We start from the raw sequence: 23,153 nt of genomic DNA on the forward strand, positions 1-23,153 counted from the left end.
TCACAGTCCCTGAAGTACAGTCTACATTTAGTCTCCATCTTTTTCCATCTCTGAGACCAACTTGTGATAAACCTGGCTTGAAATTAGCTCGTTTGAGAACATAAGTATTAAAAATAAAAGCGGAAACACAACCATGTATAAGGAACTGTTACTGCACTTGCGTAGATATCATTCTGTGGGAGTTGTGTGAGTGACAGTAACCATGGTGATTGGTGACGCACTTTGTCTACATCATGTACTTGAAAGGTGACCGATAGTGTGATCAAAATGTTTCAAGTTGGCTGTAATTAATTACAAAGCCTGGATGATCCTTAAAGCTGCATTAAGTGATTTTTTTGATAGCAAGACTGTAAAATCAACTCAAAGAAACAAAACCCTGAGAGACAGATTTTAGACACTCTGGCTAATGACAGTCTGGAGCGTGTTCAAGGAAGGCAAAGACATGACCTACACTACTCTCCCTCTGATTGGCTAGTACTTTGTGGGCTTCGTTGGTTGGGTTGGTTAGGTTTAGGCAAGAGGAGTAAGGTTGGTTGGTGTTAGTGTAAGAATATCAGAGTAAGCAAATCAGAAGCAGAGTAGGGCAGGTCATACCTTGGGGGGGGGGACACCTCCAGGACACCACCGTTACTAATGGCATCAATGAATTCACGCAGTCTGCAGTGGATTTAATTTGTATAACAACAGAAGCAACTTTACCAAAAACATGGACAATTATGAAGCAGCTTTCTACAATATCAGACGTGGCAAAAATTACTTAATGACAATGCACAAGTTGAAGGAGCTGGCGGGACTGCATTTCACTGGAGTTGTACCTTTTTATGATTTCATGTGACAAATAAACTGATTAATTGATGTATTGCCTGACTGCATATCTAGCAGACACATGCCAACATAAACATCTCTTGGATTAGACTTTCTGGTCTTCTGACCAATATTAGCATGATAGCTAGTGACTAATGCACAAGAAAGTAATGCACTGCAAAGTAGCATGCTGTGATGTAACGTGCAACAATGTAGCATGCTGCAAAGTAACACATTGTAAAGTAGCATGCTGTGATGTAACATACAATAAAGTAGTATACTGCCAAGTAGCTAGCTGCAAAGTAGGATGCTACTATGTAACGTGCAACAAAGTAGCTAACTGCAAAGTAACACGCTGCAAAGTAGCATGTTGCGACGTAACATGCAACAAAGTAGCGAGCTGCAAAGTAACGCATTGTAAAGTAGCCTGCTGTGATGTAACATGCAACAAAGTAGTACACTGCCAAGTAGCTAGCTGCAAAATATAGGATGCTGCTATGTAATGTGCAACAAAGTAGCACACTGCAAAGTAATGCGCTGCAAAGTAACACACTACAAAGTAGCTAGCTGCAAAGTAAAGACCTGCAAAGTAGGATGCTACTATGTAACGTGCAACAAAGTAGCACGCTGCAAAGTAACACACTACAAAGTAGCTAGCTGCAAAGTAAAGACCTGCAAAGTAGGATGCTACTCTGTAACGTGCAACAAAGTAGCACGCTGCAAAGTAACACACTACAAAGTAGCTAGCTGCAAAGTAATGCACTGCAAAGAAGTAATACGTTGCAAAGTAGCATGTTGCAAAGTAGCATGCTGCAATATAATGTGCAACAAAGTAACACACTACAAAGGATGGGTTTTACGTTGTCGTTGGATGGAAAACTGTCCATCTAATCTGGCTATACTACTAGTTAATGCAAGGATATGTTTGGATATACATGATGAAGCAACTGAGGTTGGACTTAAATTTTTTCCAAGGGACAACGTAACGAACTAACAGTGCAGTATGCTGTAGAGTCTGCAGACCTGCAGTTTTTAGACAGCTGCTTAGCAACAACAGTACTGAAATGAAAGCTATAGGCTGATTACCAATGGCAGCAATCCAAATAGACATTTAAAATGGAACTAAAAAGTTACTGATAACAGAAATGCATTACATTTTGGTGCAAGTAATCAGTAATGTAATTAGGCTTTGTTTCTAATGATTGGATAAGCTCTGTGGGAATCAGAAGACCAAAACAATGAGCCCAGAGCTGTATATTGCTGGAGAGTAGCTAATTCTCTGCGAGTTAAGCTTCTGACTGCTGATATTAACATGATGTTATGTTTATATCAAAAATATCACTTAATGCAGGTATGTGGTTGTTGTTTGTATACTGTTCAAAATAAATGGCTGTAAGGACAAACGAACAAAACCCTGATTGTGTCCCCATTGCGGCTGACTGTGGCATTAACTTACAACAACAAAAAAACACCAGTATTATCCTTTAAAATCATTCACTGTACCTTCTCACATCATTTTTTAAAAGGGCTTTTATCAAAACCTGCCTGATGCCCTATACAAACAAAACAAGCATTACCTGAACTAACAACCTGCTCCAAACATTACCCAAAAACACCAAATGTTGCCAGCGGGAGTACAGCCACTAATGCTGTGTCAAAAAAGTCACTCCACAGCAGAGGCAGTCCACAAGTAAAAGCCTGGAGTAATCAAGAGCAGGAGGAAAGGTTCGCTGTGAGGTTGAACGTTCAGTGTAGGGGACACTGGGAGTGTGTCGTAGAGGGTTCAGGTTTATAACGGCTGGGTAAAGATTTCAGACAGAGGCTGAAGATTCCACAATAGGTCACTCCGCCGGCCACTGAAGGTGATGTCAAGGGTGGGGCTGCACATTATTTAACAAAAATATCTTTAAAAAAAGAAGAAGAAAAAGAAAGGAAAATGTTGACAGGCTGGTGCATCTGAAGGAAACCGCACAGGACCGTAAAGCTTGTCCAAACATTTATTCAGACATATCTCAGGTCAGTTCTGAGGAAGTTCTTCGTCAGAATAAAACTGTCTTGGTAAATTTTCTCATAGTGAAGTGTGGACTGGGTGTGGGATCCTTTCAATTGCACCAAATGTCCAAGCTGTAGATCATTTAAAACCTCGAAGGTGGAGCAAAAGGTATTTCATATTGCTTTTCTAGAATTCCAGTGCCGCGGAGAATCTTTAAACTAATTAAACTCAGCAAATCTGATGATCACAGTTCCTACTGAAATTGTAATATCCAAAAGAAAGCAAGCCAAACTGTATTAGTCAGTAATGTGCAGCTGTAAAGGAGAGGCAGGATGCCCCACCAGTGACCTGTGGATTTGCAGATGAGATGTGGGTGGAGGCCGGGGGGGTTGTTTCCGAGGGAAGGGGTGACTCAGTGAGATTCTCCGTTGACCGAACTCCCCTCTCCCCGGGGTGAGGAGGAGCGGGAAAGCCCCTTCTCTGTGTTCTCTGAGCTGGAGCCGTTCTGGCTGTGGTGGTCGGCCGTGGACGCGGTGCAGGACGACGTAGCCGAGGTGGACGAGGGCTTGGCCTTCTCCTTAAAGTCTGTTATGATGACTGTCAGGTCCCCAACCGTCACCTCCAGGTGCTGGGCGCTGCTCCGGTCGATGTTTTTTAACCTGGGCCTGATGAGTGAGAAATAAATGGGGAGGGTGAGGGGAAGAAAAAAAAAAGCTTTTGTATCAACCAGCCATTGCAAATCTTCAATTATTTTACCCAAGACTGAAAAGCACCTTGATCTTTTTGCTACAATGTCGCCGAGAACTCCAAAAAGCATCTTCCTGACGCTGCTTTGAAATGTATTTCTGGTGTTTCCCGCCCTCCTCACATCAATCTTTTGAAGTACTTTATGAAATATGACAACACTTCATCCTCACTTCAGGTGGCAACAAAAACACCATCTACAGTTTCTAGTGTTTATTCATGCATCCCTATAATATCTGATTCCTCTTGATCCCCCCACAACCCCGTGTCAGCTTGTTTACCTCATCTTCTTGTGACTGTTCTTCTTGAGCGCCGGCTCTCTGTCGCTCTTCTCCCTCTCTACACGCTCCTTCTTTTCCTTTTTGGGCTGCGAGGGCAACACAAACTGCTGTGTTACCTGCTGCTGCGAGACGAGCTGGGAGACGGGACGAGGCTTCCTGATCCGGGGGAGAGGAGGAGGAGGAGGAAGAGGAAGGGGAGGGGGCATAAAGAGGGAGAGGGGGAGTGTGGCAGATTAATGAGAGGGAAAATCACAGTGAGCACATGGCTTCATGGTGGCGCACCACCGTAATCAAGAGCCAATAATCACTGCCAGTGCTGGTTAGGATGGCGCTGCTGAAGTATTCTTAACACTGGCAGCGAGTGGCACCGCACACTGAGCGCCTTTGGAATAAAAAACCAAGGCTTCAGCCATCTGTGAGATACGTACCTGCACAGGCTTGTTGTAGTGCTCAGAGGGATAAACACTGACAAGCTGAGATCTGTTTTTGGTGAGCACAAAGATGTGACGGGAATTGCAAGTGTGAAAAATACACTGAGCTCAGAATGCATAACAGGTATGCATGTATGAACGTCTTCTACTAGCTTATATAAACTCGGAGTGGAGTGATGCTGTTTGTAAAGGCGAGAAGTGAGATCAGCTCTGACCTCAACCGCAGTATGTCACATTTTTATTAAAGGTCACACCCAAGTTTTTCACCCCATTCTTCCCAAATGCCCAATTCTTCTGCACTGCAGTCTTTGTCTCTTTTAAAGCCAGGCGAGGGTGAAAACAGTCATACAGCAAGGCGCTTGCCTCTTCTTTTTACAACCAGTAGTCATGACTGCACAAAGACCTATGGATGTTTTGTTTCAACATTTGGAGGGACACATAAGACGCAGGGTTTAGGGGTCCTCTGCCAGAAAATTCTGAGGAAATTACAATTAGGCCCTGATCACACAGGAAGTGTTTCGCAGCTGGAGGCGTTTTCTTGTAATTGTTTCTAATGAGCATTAAGTGTTTCTCATGTGTCTGTGCTCTGGGGGCTTGGCATTTTCACCGGAGCACCCACGTCATGTTTTTTCCCATTGTCCAATTGGATGATTTGAGAGGCGGGCCTTCTGTGGTGGTCATGACAACATGTTTACAGTTGGTAAACAATGAAGGAAAAACTGGTGGTAGCTGTTGCTGGATACCCAGAGCTTTACGGCCCGATGATAGACAGCAGGTTGTCAGACTGCCCCTGAGTCAACCTAAAATATGCCTGGAAATGGCAATAAGCGAGGGGAAGCTCCTGGGGCCTGTATCACGAAGCAGGATTAATGTCTTAGCGAGGTAACTTCAGGGTTAACTCTGGGTTTTCGGTCTCACGAAGCCGGTTCAGTTCTTATCGGGGTAGATCACCGTGGTAACTTACTCTGAACGGCTATCCTGCTCCGGAGCAGGGTAAGTTCAGGGTTGAATCTGATCCTATAAAAAGCACCACCCACTGGCCAATCAGCTGTTTGGAAAAAATGACTCCGCTGACAGAAATGCAGCCCAGTCATGACGGGAAGTTTAATTCATTTGATTGATTTTGATTTGAAAGTTTATTTTGAACACTAAAAAGAAAAGAAAGCAACAACAACAGACAATGAAAAGATTGTTCAAAAAGGAGTGGAAAGAAGCCGTAATGTCATCCCACCCCTTCATAAGAAAGAAACTGATCATTTGCAGACACTTAATAGCACCATTAATTAGTGCCAACATTTTGTTTTGTTGGAGGAAATGATCCCTGTTAAAGATAATGGGCCTAATTGACAGCTTTGCTGCTGGAAATGTGGAAAGTAGCCTATCATGTCTACACTTCATGGTGTTTGAGGGATTTTCCTTTTTGTTTTTTAAAGAGGGAGACTAGGTATATTTTTGCACAGCTGTTAATTTCTAACACAGCTCAATATCAGGATGATTTTATTCAGACTATCAATTTGGTGTTGATATGATTTAATTGTGGCGTCAGCTTAAAGCTTTATTGTAGCATATATAACATTATGACAAAGAAGACCAATTTATCAGATGCAATGATGTTAGACGATAATTGTAATACACGCAATTCATCTGCGCAGCATTGATTTCATGGGATTCAAGGATGTGATCAGTGTCAGATGTACAGGTACAGGTACTGTAGCTACTTGAACCAGTGATGAGTCATTTAACCTACACATCATTTTATTTGCTGCCTTGTGTTGTCTTGATTTTTCCCTCTCTCCTCCTCTATTTCTTCTTTCCTCACCCGTTTTTTTTCTTGTCTATCATGTGATTTCATTGATGTTTTGACAGGGGAATTTCTTTGATAAGCTTTTAGTGGCTTCTAACCTCTCCGGCACTTTTCTTTTTTTAATCTTGTAAATGTTATACTGTCTGTTTTTAACATTATGTGCAAATAAACTAATCTAAACTAAAACTAAACATTATTCATCCCGTTATGTGTTGCCACACATGTTTCCTCCTCCTGCAGCTGCCACGGTGTTGGCCTTTTCTCTAATGTTGCTTTTCTCCTCCTCATATTTTAGTAGAATTAATCTCTGATCCTCACATGAGAAATACTTTTTTCCCCTCACATACGGCGCTCTGTGAGGACGCTCTGTGAGGACGCTCTGTGAGGACGCTCAGTGACGCTGCGCTTCTCTCATGATTGTGATTGGTCTGCTGCATGCGCGTTCACAGCTCTTGATAAAGCAACACTGGGTTGAGTTACCGAGTTGATATCCAGCTTCGTGATACCGATTATCCTGATTGCCATTGTTAGGGTTAGTCAACCCAGGATAGGTCTGGGTAACCCAGGAAAGGTTGATCTCGCTTCGTGATACAGGCCCCTGGATCAACTGGTGGTACTCCCCTCTGTTTTTACTGTCTCATGTACCCAAACAGATCTCTGTTTCCCTGTGGCCAACAAACTATTTACTGACAGCCTCTCACCCTCAACCAGAGCTACAGCAAGTACCTTCTGCCTCAACATTTTAGGAACTCGATGCTAATTACTATGAATTTCCTGCATTCTGGTAAAGTTTATGCACCAATTTGTGCCTTTTCCGTATCAATTCATGGTGTAGCTATCTTCAAGTTTGTGTCAATAAATTCTGTCCGCTACTTTTGTGTTTTTATTGGGAGGGCAGACCCGTCCCCTGTGCTCACCTGAAATCTAAACCTTTGCTACTGCAGCATCAGGGGCATGATCCCTCACTGGCGGACAGTGATTGCTGTCAGTTGTGTTAGCGGCTTCTGTCAGAGTGTATATATATTTTTTCTGATGGATTTAGAGATTTTGATTATGTCATGTACAAAACACTAATGTTTGTGTTGCCTTTGCATTAAAAGTCATGGTCCCCTGTTTGTTATTTATGACAGAGAAACAGCGTTGACTGATAAGCGAGGATGATGCACCTTGGTACACAGGCTCCACAGAACGCTACAAGGCAAATCCAATATCAAAATAAATATCAGTGGAACACTGTTAACTAAATGTTCCTCCTCGCAGTCACATTTCCATCCTCCAAGAGTGCCTGCTGTCTCAAAAATGATACATTATGCAATTGGTCTGGCAACAGTTTGCATGCATGAAGGCTGTGATCGTATTTCTGTGCAGGAGTGTGTGTGTGCGTGTGTTGTGTTTGTGTGTTTTGGGGCTGGCAAGAGCCCTAGCCGAGAGGCGAGTGTGTTGAAAAGGCCATCTGTTGAGAGAGCCTACACATCTAGCGCCTGATTTTGCACGCGCACATACAAACGCATTCACACATCGAAACGGCTTAATGTATGAATGCACCCATGCGCATCGCAGCATGCACATAATGCACCCAGGAGCCAAAGCGGTGCATACAAATCGAAAATGGGTGCACACAAAAACGTATGCATGCTTTATAAACGCAGTGAACAGACACAGACGCCCGCATTGAGGCATGTGACTGCACGCGTGCATGCATGCAAACACACACGGCAGCGAGCAGATTAAGCATGACGGCATGATGAGACGGCAGAAGAGCACAGTGTGTTTTCCGAGCCCCGTCGAGCAGATGTATTTGTAATTCGAGCTAAAAATTAACAACTGAAAACAAATTTCATAATTCATCAGCCTGTTTGTGTGAAAGCTCAAACTGCTGCTCATAAAATATAAAATATTCATCTTCAAATGAAAGCTAAGCATTGTATGGATGCTCTGAGACTGCAGCTCTGCAACAGCTTCACTCACATACACTAACCTGTGTGTGAACCCTTTGGAAAGTATCGCAATTACAAAACACTGGCCTCAAGGTGCTTCACGAAAAATGTGCTTTTGCACTTGCCTAATGTAATTATAAGGATGAAACACAAGTGCAGAGTGTACAAATGAACCAGACTTCACAAAATTCATCCGCAAAATTAGTTTGAGCACCTGGCCAAGTTGCTGTGCAATGCGCCACATTTTTGCCAAAAAGAGCCTCGGTGGCCTATTTAGCTTAATTTAGAGGCTTCTACCTCATTTTCTAAGAGCCGGGGCTGCTGGCCTGCTGTCTTTTTCTAAGGGCAAAGCTGTTGTTTAACAGTTCTGGGATGACCTAAATTGGGGCCCAGCTTCAAAGAGTCTCTCCCAGAGTCAGTTTTTTTTTCTTCTGAGTTATCATTGCCTTCACAGAACATGCAGCGATGCTTGCGAGGCTAGAGCGAAATGCAAATGGGTCTCTTGGCCTACATAACTGTCTGATAGGGAGGAGATGTCGAGATCCTCTAATATGTCTGTCTTGTCAGCACGGTGCTACAGAACTGCTGACACCTTTTTAAGTAAAAGCAGAGGCCTCTCAAAGTCCCCTGTTCCTGGCTCAAGTAATCTGTGGGCTCTCCTTGACATCCTTTAATGCAATACAATGAAGAGAAAATGTCTGGTTTTTACTGAATTTACTGAAGCTCGCACACAAAACGGCCACTGTCACAACAGAATGGACCGTCCTGCCCTCGGGCTGAATGTTCCAAGCTTCCAAAAATAAAAACAAGACGACCTGCTGGCTCATTCATAACCTCCTCAGACTGATTCTGTTCCGGATGTCGTTCTGTGCTTCTGTGATTCACTGTATGTAATGATCAGGTGAATTACTACTGTCTCATTAATGCAGCCAATGAGCACTGTATGTTTTGCTTGATGTGCCATCAAGAAAAAAAAAAGTCACCTGAGGCTAATTACGCTCTTTTCTATTTAAAGCAAAAAGACCGGCTGTGCCCGAGAGCGACTGGGGCTGACTGTAAACATATTTTGTACATCCTATCTTCTTCATGTATAACAATGAGGTAGATTTTCACTAATAGAGGCAGCTCAATAACCTCCAGATGAAAGGGGAGACAACATAATATTACGGCGAGGCAAAGCAGCAGGCCTAAACAGAGCTGCCTCTGTTAACCCAATCAAATGCTTATTATCTTAGCACTTAGGCCTTCACTGCTGGCCTCCATCTGGAAGCAGCTGAGTGTGTGTTTGTGTATCTATTGATTCCAACAGGAATTTCTGTGCCTAATGTAACGGCCTATTCTTTCTAACATTAATACTGCGTGTTGGAACTGTTGTTCCAATCAATAGTTGCTCCACTCAAGCCATCTATTGCACAGCAGCTAATGGAGTCCCACACTGGGAAATTAGGACGGCTTAAAGGGGAAGTTCGGTAAAAAATCATTTTTCCTCCTTAGCCCTAGAGCAATTTATCAGTCAAGATTGTTTAGATGTGAGTTGCTGAGTGCTGGAGATATCGGCTGTAGAGATGTCTGCCTTCTCTCAAATATAATGGAACTAGATGGCACTCAGCTTGTGGTGCTCAAAGTGCCAAAAAATACACTTGAGAAACTCAACAGCAATGTCTCTTTACAGAAATCATGATCCAGTTACTCAGGACAATCCACAGACCTTGTTGTGAGCAATTTCATGTACGAACTATTTTCTTTCTACCGAGCTACGCCCACCAACTGTACCACTGCTCAGAAGGAAGAGTGCATCTACTGCTTACTCACCTTGCACCACTGAGCTAGCTAACGTTACAGCTCAGCCAAAGAGGACCCCATTAATGTTTCAATCTTGAGCTGCCATGAGCACTAGCCTCTCGTCCATGAGTAGATGCACACTTCCTTCTGGGTGGCATGTAATTTTTTATTTGGGGATGAACTATCCCTTCACACATGCTTATGAAAGCATGGAAGACGCCGCAGGACACTCTTTACTATGTGATTTTATTAGCTGGTTTTTAGCCATGCTAGTAGCAATGCTGTTACCTTATTTTGAACCTACCATGTACCAACCAGGCACTACACTACACTTTTTTTTGGCGGCCAATATGGCTGTTAATATTCCAGAATTCCGGATATATAGAGCAACTGCTGGACATTTATTTTAAATAGACATATAATAATCTACATTTTAACGGCAATGAAACACTTAAAATTAAATAACTTGAAAGTGAGCTAGATTAAGATGCGGTCTAATGAACAGGTTTAGTGGCAGAGGCAAAGGAGGAAGAGGACTATCAATTGCCGCACAGCCACCTGTCAGCAGTCGCCTTGCCATTCACACCAGACGCACATTTCTTTGCGCTGCTCAGCGTGTCTTTGTGTATGTCCACTCACCTCGCTCTCTGGCCCAAAGCAACACCACGGCATGACGCCATGCGCCTGCGCTGAAGCGCCTTCCTCTACAACGTGGTGATTACAAACCAAAACAAAGAAGACACAATGGCGAAAGCATGTACAGATAACTTTGTCTGGATGGACGACGAGGTGGAGTTGCTACAGTAACAGATCTACACTTCACTTCAAATCAACAGGGTGAGCAGCATAAACAGAGCTCGGCATTGTTGTTGTGACGGTCGACTTTCTCGCGCATGCCTAGTGACTGGAACCGTAATGCGCATGTGCGAAAAGTCTCCGTTTTCAGAGGAACTGCATATTGCAAGTTTACATGACAATGGAGTTCCAAAAAATTGCACTCTGGAACCCGTCTTCAAAACGTTGCGTTTTCAGGCACCCAAAACGCCGTTGTCGTGTAAACGATCGGCCAAAACGCAACTAAAGTTTAACGTTTTCAGTTGAAATCGTTGTCGTATAGACGGGGCCTCTGTTTAGACGCAACAGACATATGTGGAAGCATGGGGTGCACATTCTACCCTTTATCATAATTAGATCATTTATATCATATCAGATAATCAGTGTGTTTTCCTGACAGATTCGCTTGCAGATCGAATGGCCAGCTGCAAAGCCCGAGGCCGAGGCTGGGGCAAGCCGACCCCTGTGCTCGGGGCCAGCTTGGTGAACCACTGAGCCCACTATCTACTGTCTGGCTAAGTCTGGTGGAGTAAAGTGTATCTATTCCAGAAGACCCGTGGTGTGCTGGAAGTCTTTCTGGAGATTGTGATGCCGCCACCTAACTATACCAAGCACGCTATGAGGAAGACTGTGACTGTCATGGATGTGGAATATGCTCTGAAGAGGCAGGGTGCTCTCTGTACAACTTCGGTGAATAAAAAGCAGTTTTTATTTTGACAGACCTACTCATGGACAAGACGCTCATGCTCTTACAGTGCAAGATGTAAACATGAGAAGCGTCCTCCTCAGCTGAGTTGTAACGTTATCAAGCTCAGTGGTGCTACATCAGCTAGCAGTCAATGCACACTTCCCTCTGCATGGTGATACGGTTGGCGGGTGTAGTTTGGTTTGAAAATAGTTACGTACAAAACAGTGCTGTTCAAATCTTACTTTTAATCGCAAGTGAAAGACAAACTTGTCCTGTGAGTTGGAAAGTACAAATGCTGCCACTGATCTCGCACACATTTCACTGACAGGGAAACTCTGGCTGACCCCTTTGCAAATATGTCATGAACACACACACACACACACACACACACACACACACAGTCTATCGCTATCTCTCCCCCTCCTTCTGATGCACCCACTGACCTCACACTCCGCCACCAACACAACAGTCTGAGAACCAACACTGCCAAAAAAAAAGAAAACTATCACCTCTGCTCCTGATATGGTCACGTAACAAATTCACTAGGTGGTCGACTTATGACTCAGGATGGTTTGACCGTCAAGTTCCTGCCACAGCGGACAAACAGGTCATCAACGCCACTGCTTGCAGAGACTCAGCAGTTAACACAGATGGTGTGGTGGTGTGTGTGTGTCAGGATCTCTTTATAGACCAGTCATCATAACCTTTCTGAAAAGACGCCTGAGAAATAAAGCAAAATCTACACTAACCAGCCACTTACATTTTTTCAACTGCTTGTTAATATAAATAGCTAATGAGCCTATCACGTAGCAGCAACTCAATGCATTTAGGCATGTAGACATGGTCAAGACGACCTGCTGAAGTTCAAACTGAGCATCAGAATAGGGAAGAAAGGTGATTTAAGTGACTTTGAATGTGGCATGGTTGTTGGTGCCAGAAACTGCTGATCTACTGGGATTTTCACACACAACCATCTCTAGGGTTTACAGAGGATGGTACAATCCTCTGTAACAGGACAACAGAAGATTGGAAAAATGTTGCCTGGTCTGATGAGTCTGGATTTCTGCTGCGACATTCAGATGGTAGGGTCAGAATTTGGTGTAAACAACATGAAAGCATGGATCCATCCTGCCTTGTATCAACAGTTCAGGCTGCTGGTGGTGTAATGGTGTGGGGGATGTTTTCTTGGCACACTTTGGGCCCCTTAGTACCAACTGAGCATGGTTTAAACACCACAGCCTACCGGAGTATTGTTGCTGACCGTGCCCATCCCTTTATGATCACAGTGTACCCATCTTCTGATGGCTACTTCCAGCAGGATAACGCACCATGTCACAAAGCACAAATCATCTCAAACTGGTTTCTTGAAATCTCTGAGGAATGTTTCCAGCACCTTGTTGAATCTATGCCACCAAGAATTAAGGCAGTTCTGAGGGCAAAAGGAGTCCAACCAGCGGCCATTGCTTTTGTGGCCTTTCAAAGCTAAAAAATTCCATTTAAAAATCTAGACTGCATCATCTTTGTCCAAATATACCAACAAGGTTACTCACTAATATTCCACTATTATTCCAGATATGACGATAGTCTTTTTTTGATAAAGGTCATGTAAACAGCTGAGTAGGATTCTTGTCTTTTTTTTACAATCAGGGCAAAAAACAGAATATTTTGTGCAGACAGTCATTGAGAACTGCTTTCTCCCACAGTACACACACCAATTGTCAAATCACTTCAGTCTTTTTGGCTGAACAGACCCTGGGTAGACAGATTCCAATGAAACTGCTGTTGTAACAAATTCAAAATCTCACCACAGGAAGTAAAGTGTTTGTGCAAGGACAGAACGGTCCGTGCAGAGGAGGTGCACTGACGTAGGTGCAGTATTTACCTAAAAATCAAGTGTCTTGCTCTGACAATCAGAACAGTCCTCCATAGTTTTGGACCAAATCTATTATAAGCTTGAAAATGTTGCCTGGCACAGCACCTCTGGCTGTTACTCCAGCCATTTACACTTTCAAATGTTGAACTGTGCCATCCAAAAGACAGCGGTGCAGAATTCTGCAGATGTTTGGACTGCTTGCTAACATTTGTCGAGTACACTGTGTGATGAGCAAACAGCCCGCAGGACAGCTGATGGACTGCAAATAAGCACTGGAGCGTGCTGCTACAAACAAATCTCGTCTCACTGTTCTGTGATGATTGTAAGATCATTGTGAAATAGCTTATTTTATGCCCTGTTGAACACTCTCGATCTCGGTGTAGGTGTGTGTCAGGTTTTCTATCAGCAGGTTGTGGGCCGCTCCTGGGAGCTCCTCCAACTCGATGATTAATGTCTCTCCCTGCCTGTACATGCTACCACCACGCGTGTGTGTGTGTGTGTGTGTGTGTGTGTGTGTGTGTGAGTGTGGACGAAAGAGAGACAGATGGCTCTCCATGTCCTGTGGTTTATGACACCTTCTACAGCCCGCTAGCCACACTATATACCACATTCCCCTCTCTTGTACAGGCCCGCCTGCACCCACACTCTCGCACACATAGAGCAGTATGTCATGCATCAGTGTCACTGCAGTAATTACAGGCTTATCACGTAGCCATAATCTTGAGCTACGGTGACGTGATAACAGCCAGCTTCATTGTCCCTGGTGTACGCTCAGTGTTTATATTCTGTGTGAGCGCTAAAACCAGTAACCCACACGACTGAGCCGGCTATGTGACCTATAAGAGGATGTAATCCAAGGCAGTGATTCTAAAACATAATGGGGGGACATATCCACCCCAAAATTCAAGTATGCTCAAAGTGGCCTTGTACACTTGTACCTGAGCAAATGGTAAATAAAAGTCTTGAATCTTGAATAATGATGCTCACAGGCACATACAATGAACATTATGTCTTTATTACATTATATTTGGCAGCTAGCGGACATGAGGTCTTAGTAAAGTGTCGGTTGTTTATGTTGCCCTGCATGTGTAGGCAGCAGTAGCTCCAATCATTGCATACTTGTACAGTATACTGTATAGATGTACTTGCTTATGACAAATAGCATAATAGGAAATGAGTTTTCAAATTTTTATTTTTATTTTTTCACATTGGGGATTATGGCTAAGGTTGAGTGTGGTCCAAGTTTGAGCCAATGTCGATGGCAGTACCATAAGTTTGTAGCCAACGGTACCTTTTTTTTAGTACTTAGTTGTTTCTATTATAACTAGTGCTGCCCCCTAATAGTCGACTAAACGTTGGTCAACCAGAAAGGTCATTCGATGGCAAGATATCATTGGTCGCTTAGTTGCAGAAAAAACAAACGTGAAACTCTGTTAGGAGCTGCACCTTGTCAAAATAAATCAAAACCCACACTCAGCAGTCAGACAGGAGTCACGTTACAAACCGACCTTGTGTTTTCCAGTTTAAGACGCGGCATGTGTACGGCCCCTAAGTTCCAGGGCTGGTACCTGCGTTTATTCCACAGGCTAGTTAATAACATGTCGGACAGGAAATCTAAAGTGTGGAATCATTTTGAGAAAGTGAAGGACGAACCCAAGGTGATACGTAAACTCTGCAGGGAAACATTTGCCTGTCATTCATCGACTAAATATGCGGGCGACTTGTCGACTAATGGTCTAAATGACAACTATTGGTCAGCTATGAAAATTCTGTCAGGGGCAGCCCTAGTTATCACAAACTTTTTGAACAAGCTGCAGTCAACAAGCGATTCTGCTCCTCTGCTCTTTTTTTAATCACACATAGAGCCATGTCTTTGTCAGTCTGTCTGCTCGTTTGTGTGTGAATGTGTGCGTCTGCTCGTCTCTCATTTTCTGTTCAGACACAACTGACAAATATGTGGAATAAGTACAGAATTTAAAAACACAACCACAAACACCAGTGCTAATAGGCTTTTCCTAAATCAAAAACAGAACGTAGACCACAAAGATGGAAACTATCGGCACTACAGTGATTGTTTAAGCTCGCTGGGAAGCCGATGGAGTTTCTTGGCCAGCTTTCCAACTTCAGGGCATTTCACAGCGCTTCCTACTCCTTTCTAAACCCCTTGTCTACACGGCAAAGCACACTAAAGCCGGCCACAGAGTTCTGTGGGCAGCGTCCAGGCTTCAGGGTCCCTCAGGGTGCATCCGCCTCCTGCCTGAACCCTGTGTTCTCATCCTGATATGCTCTTAGGAATTTGGCACAGTTTGATTTAATTGGTGAATTGTGAATTGATGCTCAGTAGTGTCGATGTAATTCAGCAGTAAGTTGGGAACCCGACCCTTTTGGGCAGGGGCCCCCCCATCAGATTTGGTCCCCCCCAGTGTCGACTCCATGGCTACAACCTTGGAGATCATTTAGAACAAACATATGGCCCTCCAAAGGGTCCAATCTGGCCCACACAATGACTTTACTAAGAGTACAAATTGCAGAGAAGTCAGACAGAGGGATGTTGTGTGCTGTAAAGCCCTGTGAGGCAAATTGTGATTTGTGATATTGGGCTTTATAAATAAAATTGATTGAATTGATTGATTGATTATTCCAATTTCAAAATTAAATGTAGTACTATTCCTGTGTGTCCAAATGAACCAGTTCCTATTTCTTCACAGAGGTAAATGGGAAGCCATATGTTCACTGCACCTTTCAGTGCTCATGGATTATTACATTCAACACCACAATCAAACGCATTATGCCAAAAAACACAACTTGCAAGGACAAGAACAGAACTGATATATCAACTGTTGGTAGGTTTGAGGAAACAAAAGTCTGGTTTTAGTTTTGGCCCACAGGTCAGTACTGCAGCTGTGAAAGCTAGCTACCTTATTGCTGACAAAACAGCATCAGCATCAAGGCCATACGCTGAGGGTGAGCTTGCTGAAAAACAGACATGCTGTTGAAATTACACTGATTTTTCTTTTATCTTTTGGCCTTCATCTCAGGCTGTTCATCATATGTTTTGTAAATGTTAAGTAATTGTGAACGTTTTCAGAATGTACGCTAGTTGTAACATTACTTCTTTCAACGAAAAGAGAGGGAAGGCTTTGTTATTTACAGGTTATTGTGCAATGGTTTTACTAGCTCGGCCCACTTGAGGTCACATTGGGCTGTATGTGGCCCATGAACTAAATTGAGTTTGACACCCCTGATTTAGATGGGATGATCAGACACTAAGTGGTGATTTACAGTCGACCATTTTACTTAGCCCTGTTTCCACCGAGCAGTATGGTTCAGTACAGTTCAGCTCAGTATGCTTCTGTGAAAAGTTGTGGATGGTACCAATGGAGCTGTTCCGTACCGTCCCCATTTCTGGTCCCCCCTCTGTTGGGGTACCTAGCACACAGATCTGGTACTAAAAGGTGAAGCTGTGAACACTGTAGTGTGATGATTGGTCAATAGCAGATGGTCACTCTGCTCAGGGCTGAGTTGTGTCTGGTTTTGCCCACATTTAAGAGTACTGTTTGCAGTGGAAACGCTAGAGTGTAGGTACCATGTCTGAAGGGTTACTTTCGGTTCCAAAGGTACCATACCGAAAGTGTTTGGTGGAAACGGGGCTTGTTGGTGCCGATTCCAAAACTGAAGAACTCACACAATCAAGACTGCCTGAAAAGACCTGCACGTGTTTCTGTAATCCCTCTACTTTTCTGGGGATATACATGACTCAACATTAAGCACCAAAAGTGCTGCACAACAATACAAACCTTGCACTCTGACTATTAGCACTTCAGGTGAATGAAAACACACGACTCTAAAGTGAGAATCAAATGTGTGGCTCTCTGCTGGTTGCACATTTTCTGCTATCAGATTGGGGGAATTAACGCTGACATTAACACAGCAGCCAAATGGTGGTACATTCTGATTGTGCCTGGTAATTGAGATCTCTCGCACACTTGTTGCCAGCTACAGAAGCAGATTAGTTTCTGATATAAAAGCATTTTGATTCTTGATCCTGTAAATGGCTTTAAAAGGTGTGGAGGAGGGGAGCTAATAATAAGCCTGATAGAGATGTAAGGAAGGGGTAAGTGATGTTCTTGCCAAAAGGAAACTCTTCAAGTGTTTAAGTCTTGAATAATAATTCAAGTATACATGTCTACGCAGGCAGTGGAACAATATGGAAGCTCAGCTATTTCACACTTTACACTGCATTTCTTCCTTCAGGCGGCATTTTAATGTATGTATATATTGTGTATTAGTATTCCATGGCAGCTGCACACATTTTTACCAATGCAGCTACCCTGGGAGAATAAACAGATAGAGGCAAGAGAGATAATTAATCCTTTCCTTTTTGCAATACAAGTCTTGTATTGCATTTTGATCCCAAATTTAGAATCCGCTATCCACTTTGAAGATAAACTTAGTCTATGCATCTCACAGCTTCTGTTTCACATAATCAGATGGCTCCAGCAGGCTGATAGTATCTCACCAATCGCTGGATGCATTCGTAAAGTTCATGTAAACGCTTCCAAATGGCGACAATTTAATTACTGATATCTGCATCAGAATTTAGTCATTGCTTCGCTGTGCTCCTCTTTGATGTTCGTGATAGATACTTAAATGCCACGGTACATATGATACCATAATGTTGGAGTACTGTAGTACTGCGGTACCTCACGGCATCACTACTGTGGGATAAGTTCAAAGTCGGATCGCAAGAGGGTGAGTGTCCATGCGCCGTCCAATAATGGCGCCCGCTGGCCAATAACAGCGCACGCTGGCCACCTGGCACTCAATATGCTGCTGCAGTGGTTTGTTTTCCAGTGACATTTCAGGTATTAGCTGAGCTATTGAGTATCTTAAGCAGTGAAAGTTATTATTTCTTTTTACTTGTAGGCTAGATTTCTTTATATATGTAACAGTGATTTGTTTGTAACAGTGAATATGGCGGAGGCTCCACCGTATTCCTGTCAAATACGGCAGCCATAGTGCTCCGTGGCGCAAGATAACGGCTTACTGGTGACGGAGAAGCCTGGCTCCAGGTCCAATAATTTCCTCTTTCGTTGGCGTCATGACTGCCCAGGAGAACCTGGACAGCCGAGCCATGGCGGCACACAGGTATGTGGCGTGTCAGAGGAGAAACGAGCCGTTCACATTTCTCTTTGTGGCAGGTAACGGTCCACAAACCTCAGCGCACTGTTCTTTACTTATGGAGGGACTGCTCTTTACTTGTCAGGGGAGGAGGATGGCTGGTTGATTTTTATTATTTATTTATTTTATTTTGATCCCCCCTATGTTAATCACTGATTGATGCTGATTTTGAAGTATGAATAAGTCAATAAGTAATTTATTCCATTGAAATATCATTGATGTATTATAGAAAAGTGATTTATCTTTTTATAAATGACAAAAGGCACATCTGCCTCATTTTCGCTGTGGTATCGTGATACTACTCAGAACCGTGATACTTTCACTGGTATCGTACCGTGGGTCCCAATTTTGGTACCGTGACAACACTAGTTCACTGCACATGAACTGTGAGGGCGAGCATGTGTGGAGGATGATAAAACAACACCTACACAGCCCACTGCTGACAGGATGCCAGCCAGCCAGAATGGCTTGTGCTTACTTAGGTGGAGCTGACAAAACGTGCACATCAGTCAATCTGTCAGCGAGAGACGCCCTAGGTTAAGTTCAACTCCTAGAGAGAAGGAAGAGGCAGAAAGAGAATAAACAGGAGAGATAAAGACAAAGGAGAAAGTGAACATAATCGAGAGAGCCGAAGGCAGAGAGAGAACGAGAACTAATCAGAACACGATCCAACTCACTGTCCTGACCTGTAGAAACAGAATGCTGCTCAACAAGCTCCTGAACGCAGCGTATGCACACACACTGAGCGTCTCCCTGGCGGGGCCTGACTTGTCACAGCTCAGCTCGGCGAACAGATGCAGGTGGTGTAGGCTCGACACAAGAGAAGGTCACACACACTGCTCTATTACACTCAGCTGTTACACCCAAACCTAAACACGGTCCTCGGCCAAGAACTACTGTCCGTCAGCACCGCTTCATGTGACATTTTCGGCTCATTCAGGCTCGTCCAAACACCAGACGGGAGCATGAGCTCTCAAACACGCCTCGTCTTGCATCTTTTTCACATTAAGATGACACCCTAATCCCGGACAAGTCGTAATGGGTGCACTGGGAGGCCTTCGGTGTCTGGCTCAAGGACGAGCTGCCTGGGGTGTTTCAGCTGAATCAAAACCTGTGACCTTGCACTTATCAAACAGCCTCTTTTTAAAGCACAGCACCACTGTAGCGTGACTTTCATCCATCATGCTGCTTTTCAAAGGCTGGGACTGAGCCCAGAGAGTCACAGGTCGGAGGATATAACTCCAACACTGTAAGTAGAGAAACAACATATTTTTCCATAGTAGTCTGCAAACGAGTGCATCAGCTTTGCAGCCGGTGTGCAACTTCCCCAAAAAACTAAAGGTGCAGAGAGAATATTTAAACACTCCTTTCTGTTTCGGCTGTGCAAATTAAAGTCCCACTTGTCTTTCTTCTGATTCCACTCCCTTGCCGCACAAGTTTGCCGAGCCGCTGACAGAATTAGCGGAACGTCAGCTGGCTCCCCTCTTCTGTCAGTCTGTCTCCCCTCCTCCGATAAGCGAGTCCAATCCTGCTGATGTATCCCTGTCTTCAGTCAAACTCGCGGCCTCGACGACGCGCTTTCAATCAGGCCCGCCAGCTCTGGGTCCCTGCAGTAGATCATCTCGCCACATCACAGGGATCTCGGCGGCGAGATCTGCTTAAACTCACCTTCATAAAACATTCATCCTTATCTCTTGATGGCTATCCACATGCAGACTCTCCTCCCTTAAATACGTCTCTACAATGTCCTAAAATGTTCCCTTTTTTTAAGCATCCACTACCTGTAATACTTGCCAAAAAAAGGACACAAATCCTGTCAGGAAAAGTGACATTTCATGCAGCTGGGTGTTTTTTGTAACCTGTGACAAGTTGATTTAAGCTGCCCGTCAAACCTGTGACCTTCAGGACACTTCCTCTAACCCCCGGACACGAGCATTAATTCATCCCTTCGCAGTAACAGCTCAGTCATGCTTGTTTAGTAACCAGCAAGGGAATGTGCCATGTCCTACATTTATATTCCGCATGTCGTATGCCCTTTACCACCTTTGGCTTGCTCGCTGAGAAATCCACTTGTCTGTTGTGTTCAGTCGTTAACAGCTGCGACCACCTGTGTGGCCATTTTGCTGCAGTGTTAGCCAGCGTGTGGCGGTTTGTGTACGGCCTTCTGGGAGTAAAAAAAAAAAAAAAAAAAAAAAGGCCATGACAAACATAACATTTCTGCAGCTCTGCAGTTAGGAGGACAGTGCATTAAATAAGACCTTCTCATGGATGTTTGTGAGGGGTGCAACAAGGAATTCTGGCTCCTTGTGTCCTTGCCAACTTCCCCCCAAAAATGCCCAGATGGGGGGGAAACAAAGGGTGTCACAGCGTTTGGTGACGCGAGGATCCAGACAGATTCTTGGCAAAGCCGCGGGCCGCTTGTTTTTACGGAAGCGCACACACACAGAGTCCCTGGAGTGTCCTCAACAATCAACGCTCAGCTGCAATAAGCTGAACCCTACGACAACAGTATGTCTGCCGCTCAATCGCTTTGTTTGCACGAGCAGCTACTGTGCACTTGAGTGTGCGATTATGGCTGAATGTTTGTGTACGAATACACATGCAGTCATGTGTAAAATTTGCATGTTGAGTGCATCTGTATGTGTGTGTGTGTGTGTGTGTGTGTGTGTGTGTGTGTGTCTGATGACAGCGGGCTGATTAAGCTGTTGCATAGTAATGAGCTATGGCTGTCTGTCTGGCAGCTGCTCTGACAACCTCTTTTCACAACTAGCCCTCCCACACACACACACACACACACACACACAAGTGCACACACGAGGCACACAAGTGCACGCGCCGACACAAGACACACTCTGGAAAGGCAGCAAACCAAACGTGACAACTGCACCGATGTGTCACTGCCCGTGGTTGAATCATTGGGAAAGTTGCGAGGCGAGGAGAGAAGAGGAGAAGAGACATAAAAGAGGGAGATCATGTAACAACACACTCCGTCTACACTTCCTCTCCTTCGCCCCCTTTGTTGTGTTTTCATCCTGATAATGACCGCCGTTCAGGAATAACAGTCATTTCCTGCCTCAAATCACCGATGTCAGGGCGAATACCAGCCGCGGCTCGGAGGGCATGTGTGCCTGAATGCTGTGTTTTTGTACACTTGAGTACCTGAGTTTGTATTGGAATCATCTAGCCCCCCCCCCCCCCCCCCACACACACACACACACCCACACACCTCCTTTTAATCGTCTGTTACAAATATCTCCGGGGCAACAAGATGGATGTGCTCATTTTACGGAGGTCAGTGCATGAAGAAGACTGGGAATGGTGAGTTTGAGGACAAAAACAAATCAAGTAAATGTCATTTTACACAAAAACATACAGTAGGAAACTACAGGAAAACAACCCGCCATGTTTCCATGTTTGTTTATGTTTACTCCCTGAGCTGTGTACAGAATAGGAGTAGTGGGAGGGTTTAAATATGTGAAAAATACACAATTATCTCAATAGTTTCACGGTTTAAATGCACAAATTGCTCACAGGCAGTGAGATAAACTGCTCCCCATTTTGCAGGAGGTGGAGGGGGGGGGGCACCCATGAGTCCCCAAGGACCCCCCCCCACCCTCCACCCCCTTTGGGACCGCTAATGCAAAAAGACACCAAAGGTAATGTATATCCATCGCCTTACCTTGTTGACGTCCCCTTCCTGACATCACACATCATGCACTTAAAAGCCTCTGCCGTGTTCTTGTACGTGCACACGCTGCAGTCCCAAAACCCCTCGTCGGAGGAGGGCTTCGGTTGACGCTTCGGCCTTTAAAACAATAAATGTACAACACAAAAAGAAGAAAATTAAGACATTAAAAAACGACAAGGAATGATGGGGGTGAAGAAGAAAGGGGGGCAGGAGGAGTGAGTTGCATCCAGCACAGCTATCGATAGCAAACATCTGGGTGAGCCTATAGGATTTAGGGGGAAATCATCTGCAAGCGCGCTGTGATCCGACACTGTAATTGGCGATGAGGTTTTAACACCCGCGCGCGCACACACAGCCGCACGCGCACACACACACACGCACTGGGAGAGAGAAGAGAGAGAGACACCGTGGAGAAAACCCTTTTTTTTCTCCTTCCCGTGCGCTTGTCGATGTCCGCTCCCCTTCTCTCCCCCGCTCCGATATCTAGGACGCACGGACTCGGCGGTTACCTTGTGGGACTCCTCTTGTCGCCCATGCCAGACCTGCGGTTATGTGGAGGTGCTGAGACGAGCACGAGTCTTGTTATTTCCAGTAATTTTAGCAAAGAAGCGATGCGCCCGTGCCGCTCGGCTTCCAGCTGTCGTGGAAACTCCGCTTGGGAGCTGGGCACGTGACTCGCCTCGGCCAATCACAGGCTGGTTCACTTCCCAGGCTGACATTCCTCTTGATGAATCGCTGCCGCGTTCATGTGTCCGCTGGAAGCTCGTACTTCTGAGCACTCTGGGTGTTGAATAGCCATTATCAGTGCAAGGAGGAGTGCTCTTCTTCTGCGGTGGATTTCAGATACTGTCCCTACTTTTGGGGCCAGCCGTTCATGATGGGGCCCGGGCCCTTAGGGGTGGACTGAGTGGACTAGCATGAGCTGAGGTCTTCAAACACATCTTCATGTCGGTTTATATGCTCAATATGCTCTTCTGAGAACTGTGAAACTGAGAATTTTCTGTTTGTTTTCTTTTTGTTTTGTTTTGTCTGTTTGATTTTTGTTTATCCTTTTGTTGTTTTTTTTATTGTTTGTTTGGTTTGGTTTTTCACAAGTGCAGAGAATGTGCTTTA

The 23,153-nt window shown here is 44.5% G+C and overlaps 1 protein-coding gene across 1 annotated transcript; it reads right to left on the reverse strand.

Annotated features, from left to right (window-relative positions):
- Positions 1-2,599: 2,599 nt before the first annotated feature.
- Positions 2,600-22,713, reverse strand: yaf2 (YY1 associated factor 2). The gene is made up of 4 exons (XM_033614981.2): positions 22,550-22,713; positions 22,032-22,157; positions 3,823-3,978; positions 2,600-3,462 (listed from the first exon to the last, which is right to left on the reverse strand). The coding sequence occupies exons 1-4, from the start codon at positions 22,573-22,575 to the stop codon at positions 3,210-3,212; spliced, it is 561 nt and encodes a 186-aa protein (XP_033470872.1). The 5' UTR covers positions 22,576-22,713; the 3' UTR covers positions 2,600-3,209.
- Between the last annotated feature and the right edge of the window lie 440 nt (positions 22,714-23,153).

Source organism: Epinephelus lanceolatus, chromosome 23 (genome assembly GCF_041903045.1).
Source record: "Epinephelus lanceolatus isolate andai-2023 chromosome 23, ASM4190304v1, whole genome shotgun sequence".
Taxonomy (NCBI): Eukaryota; Metazoa; Chordata; class Actinopteri; order Perciformes; family Serranidae; genus Epinephelus; species Epinephelus lanceolatus.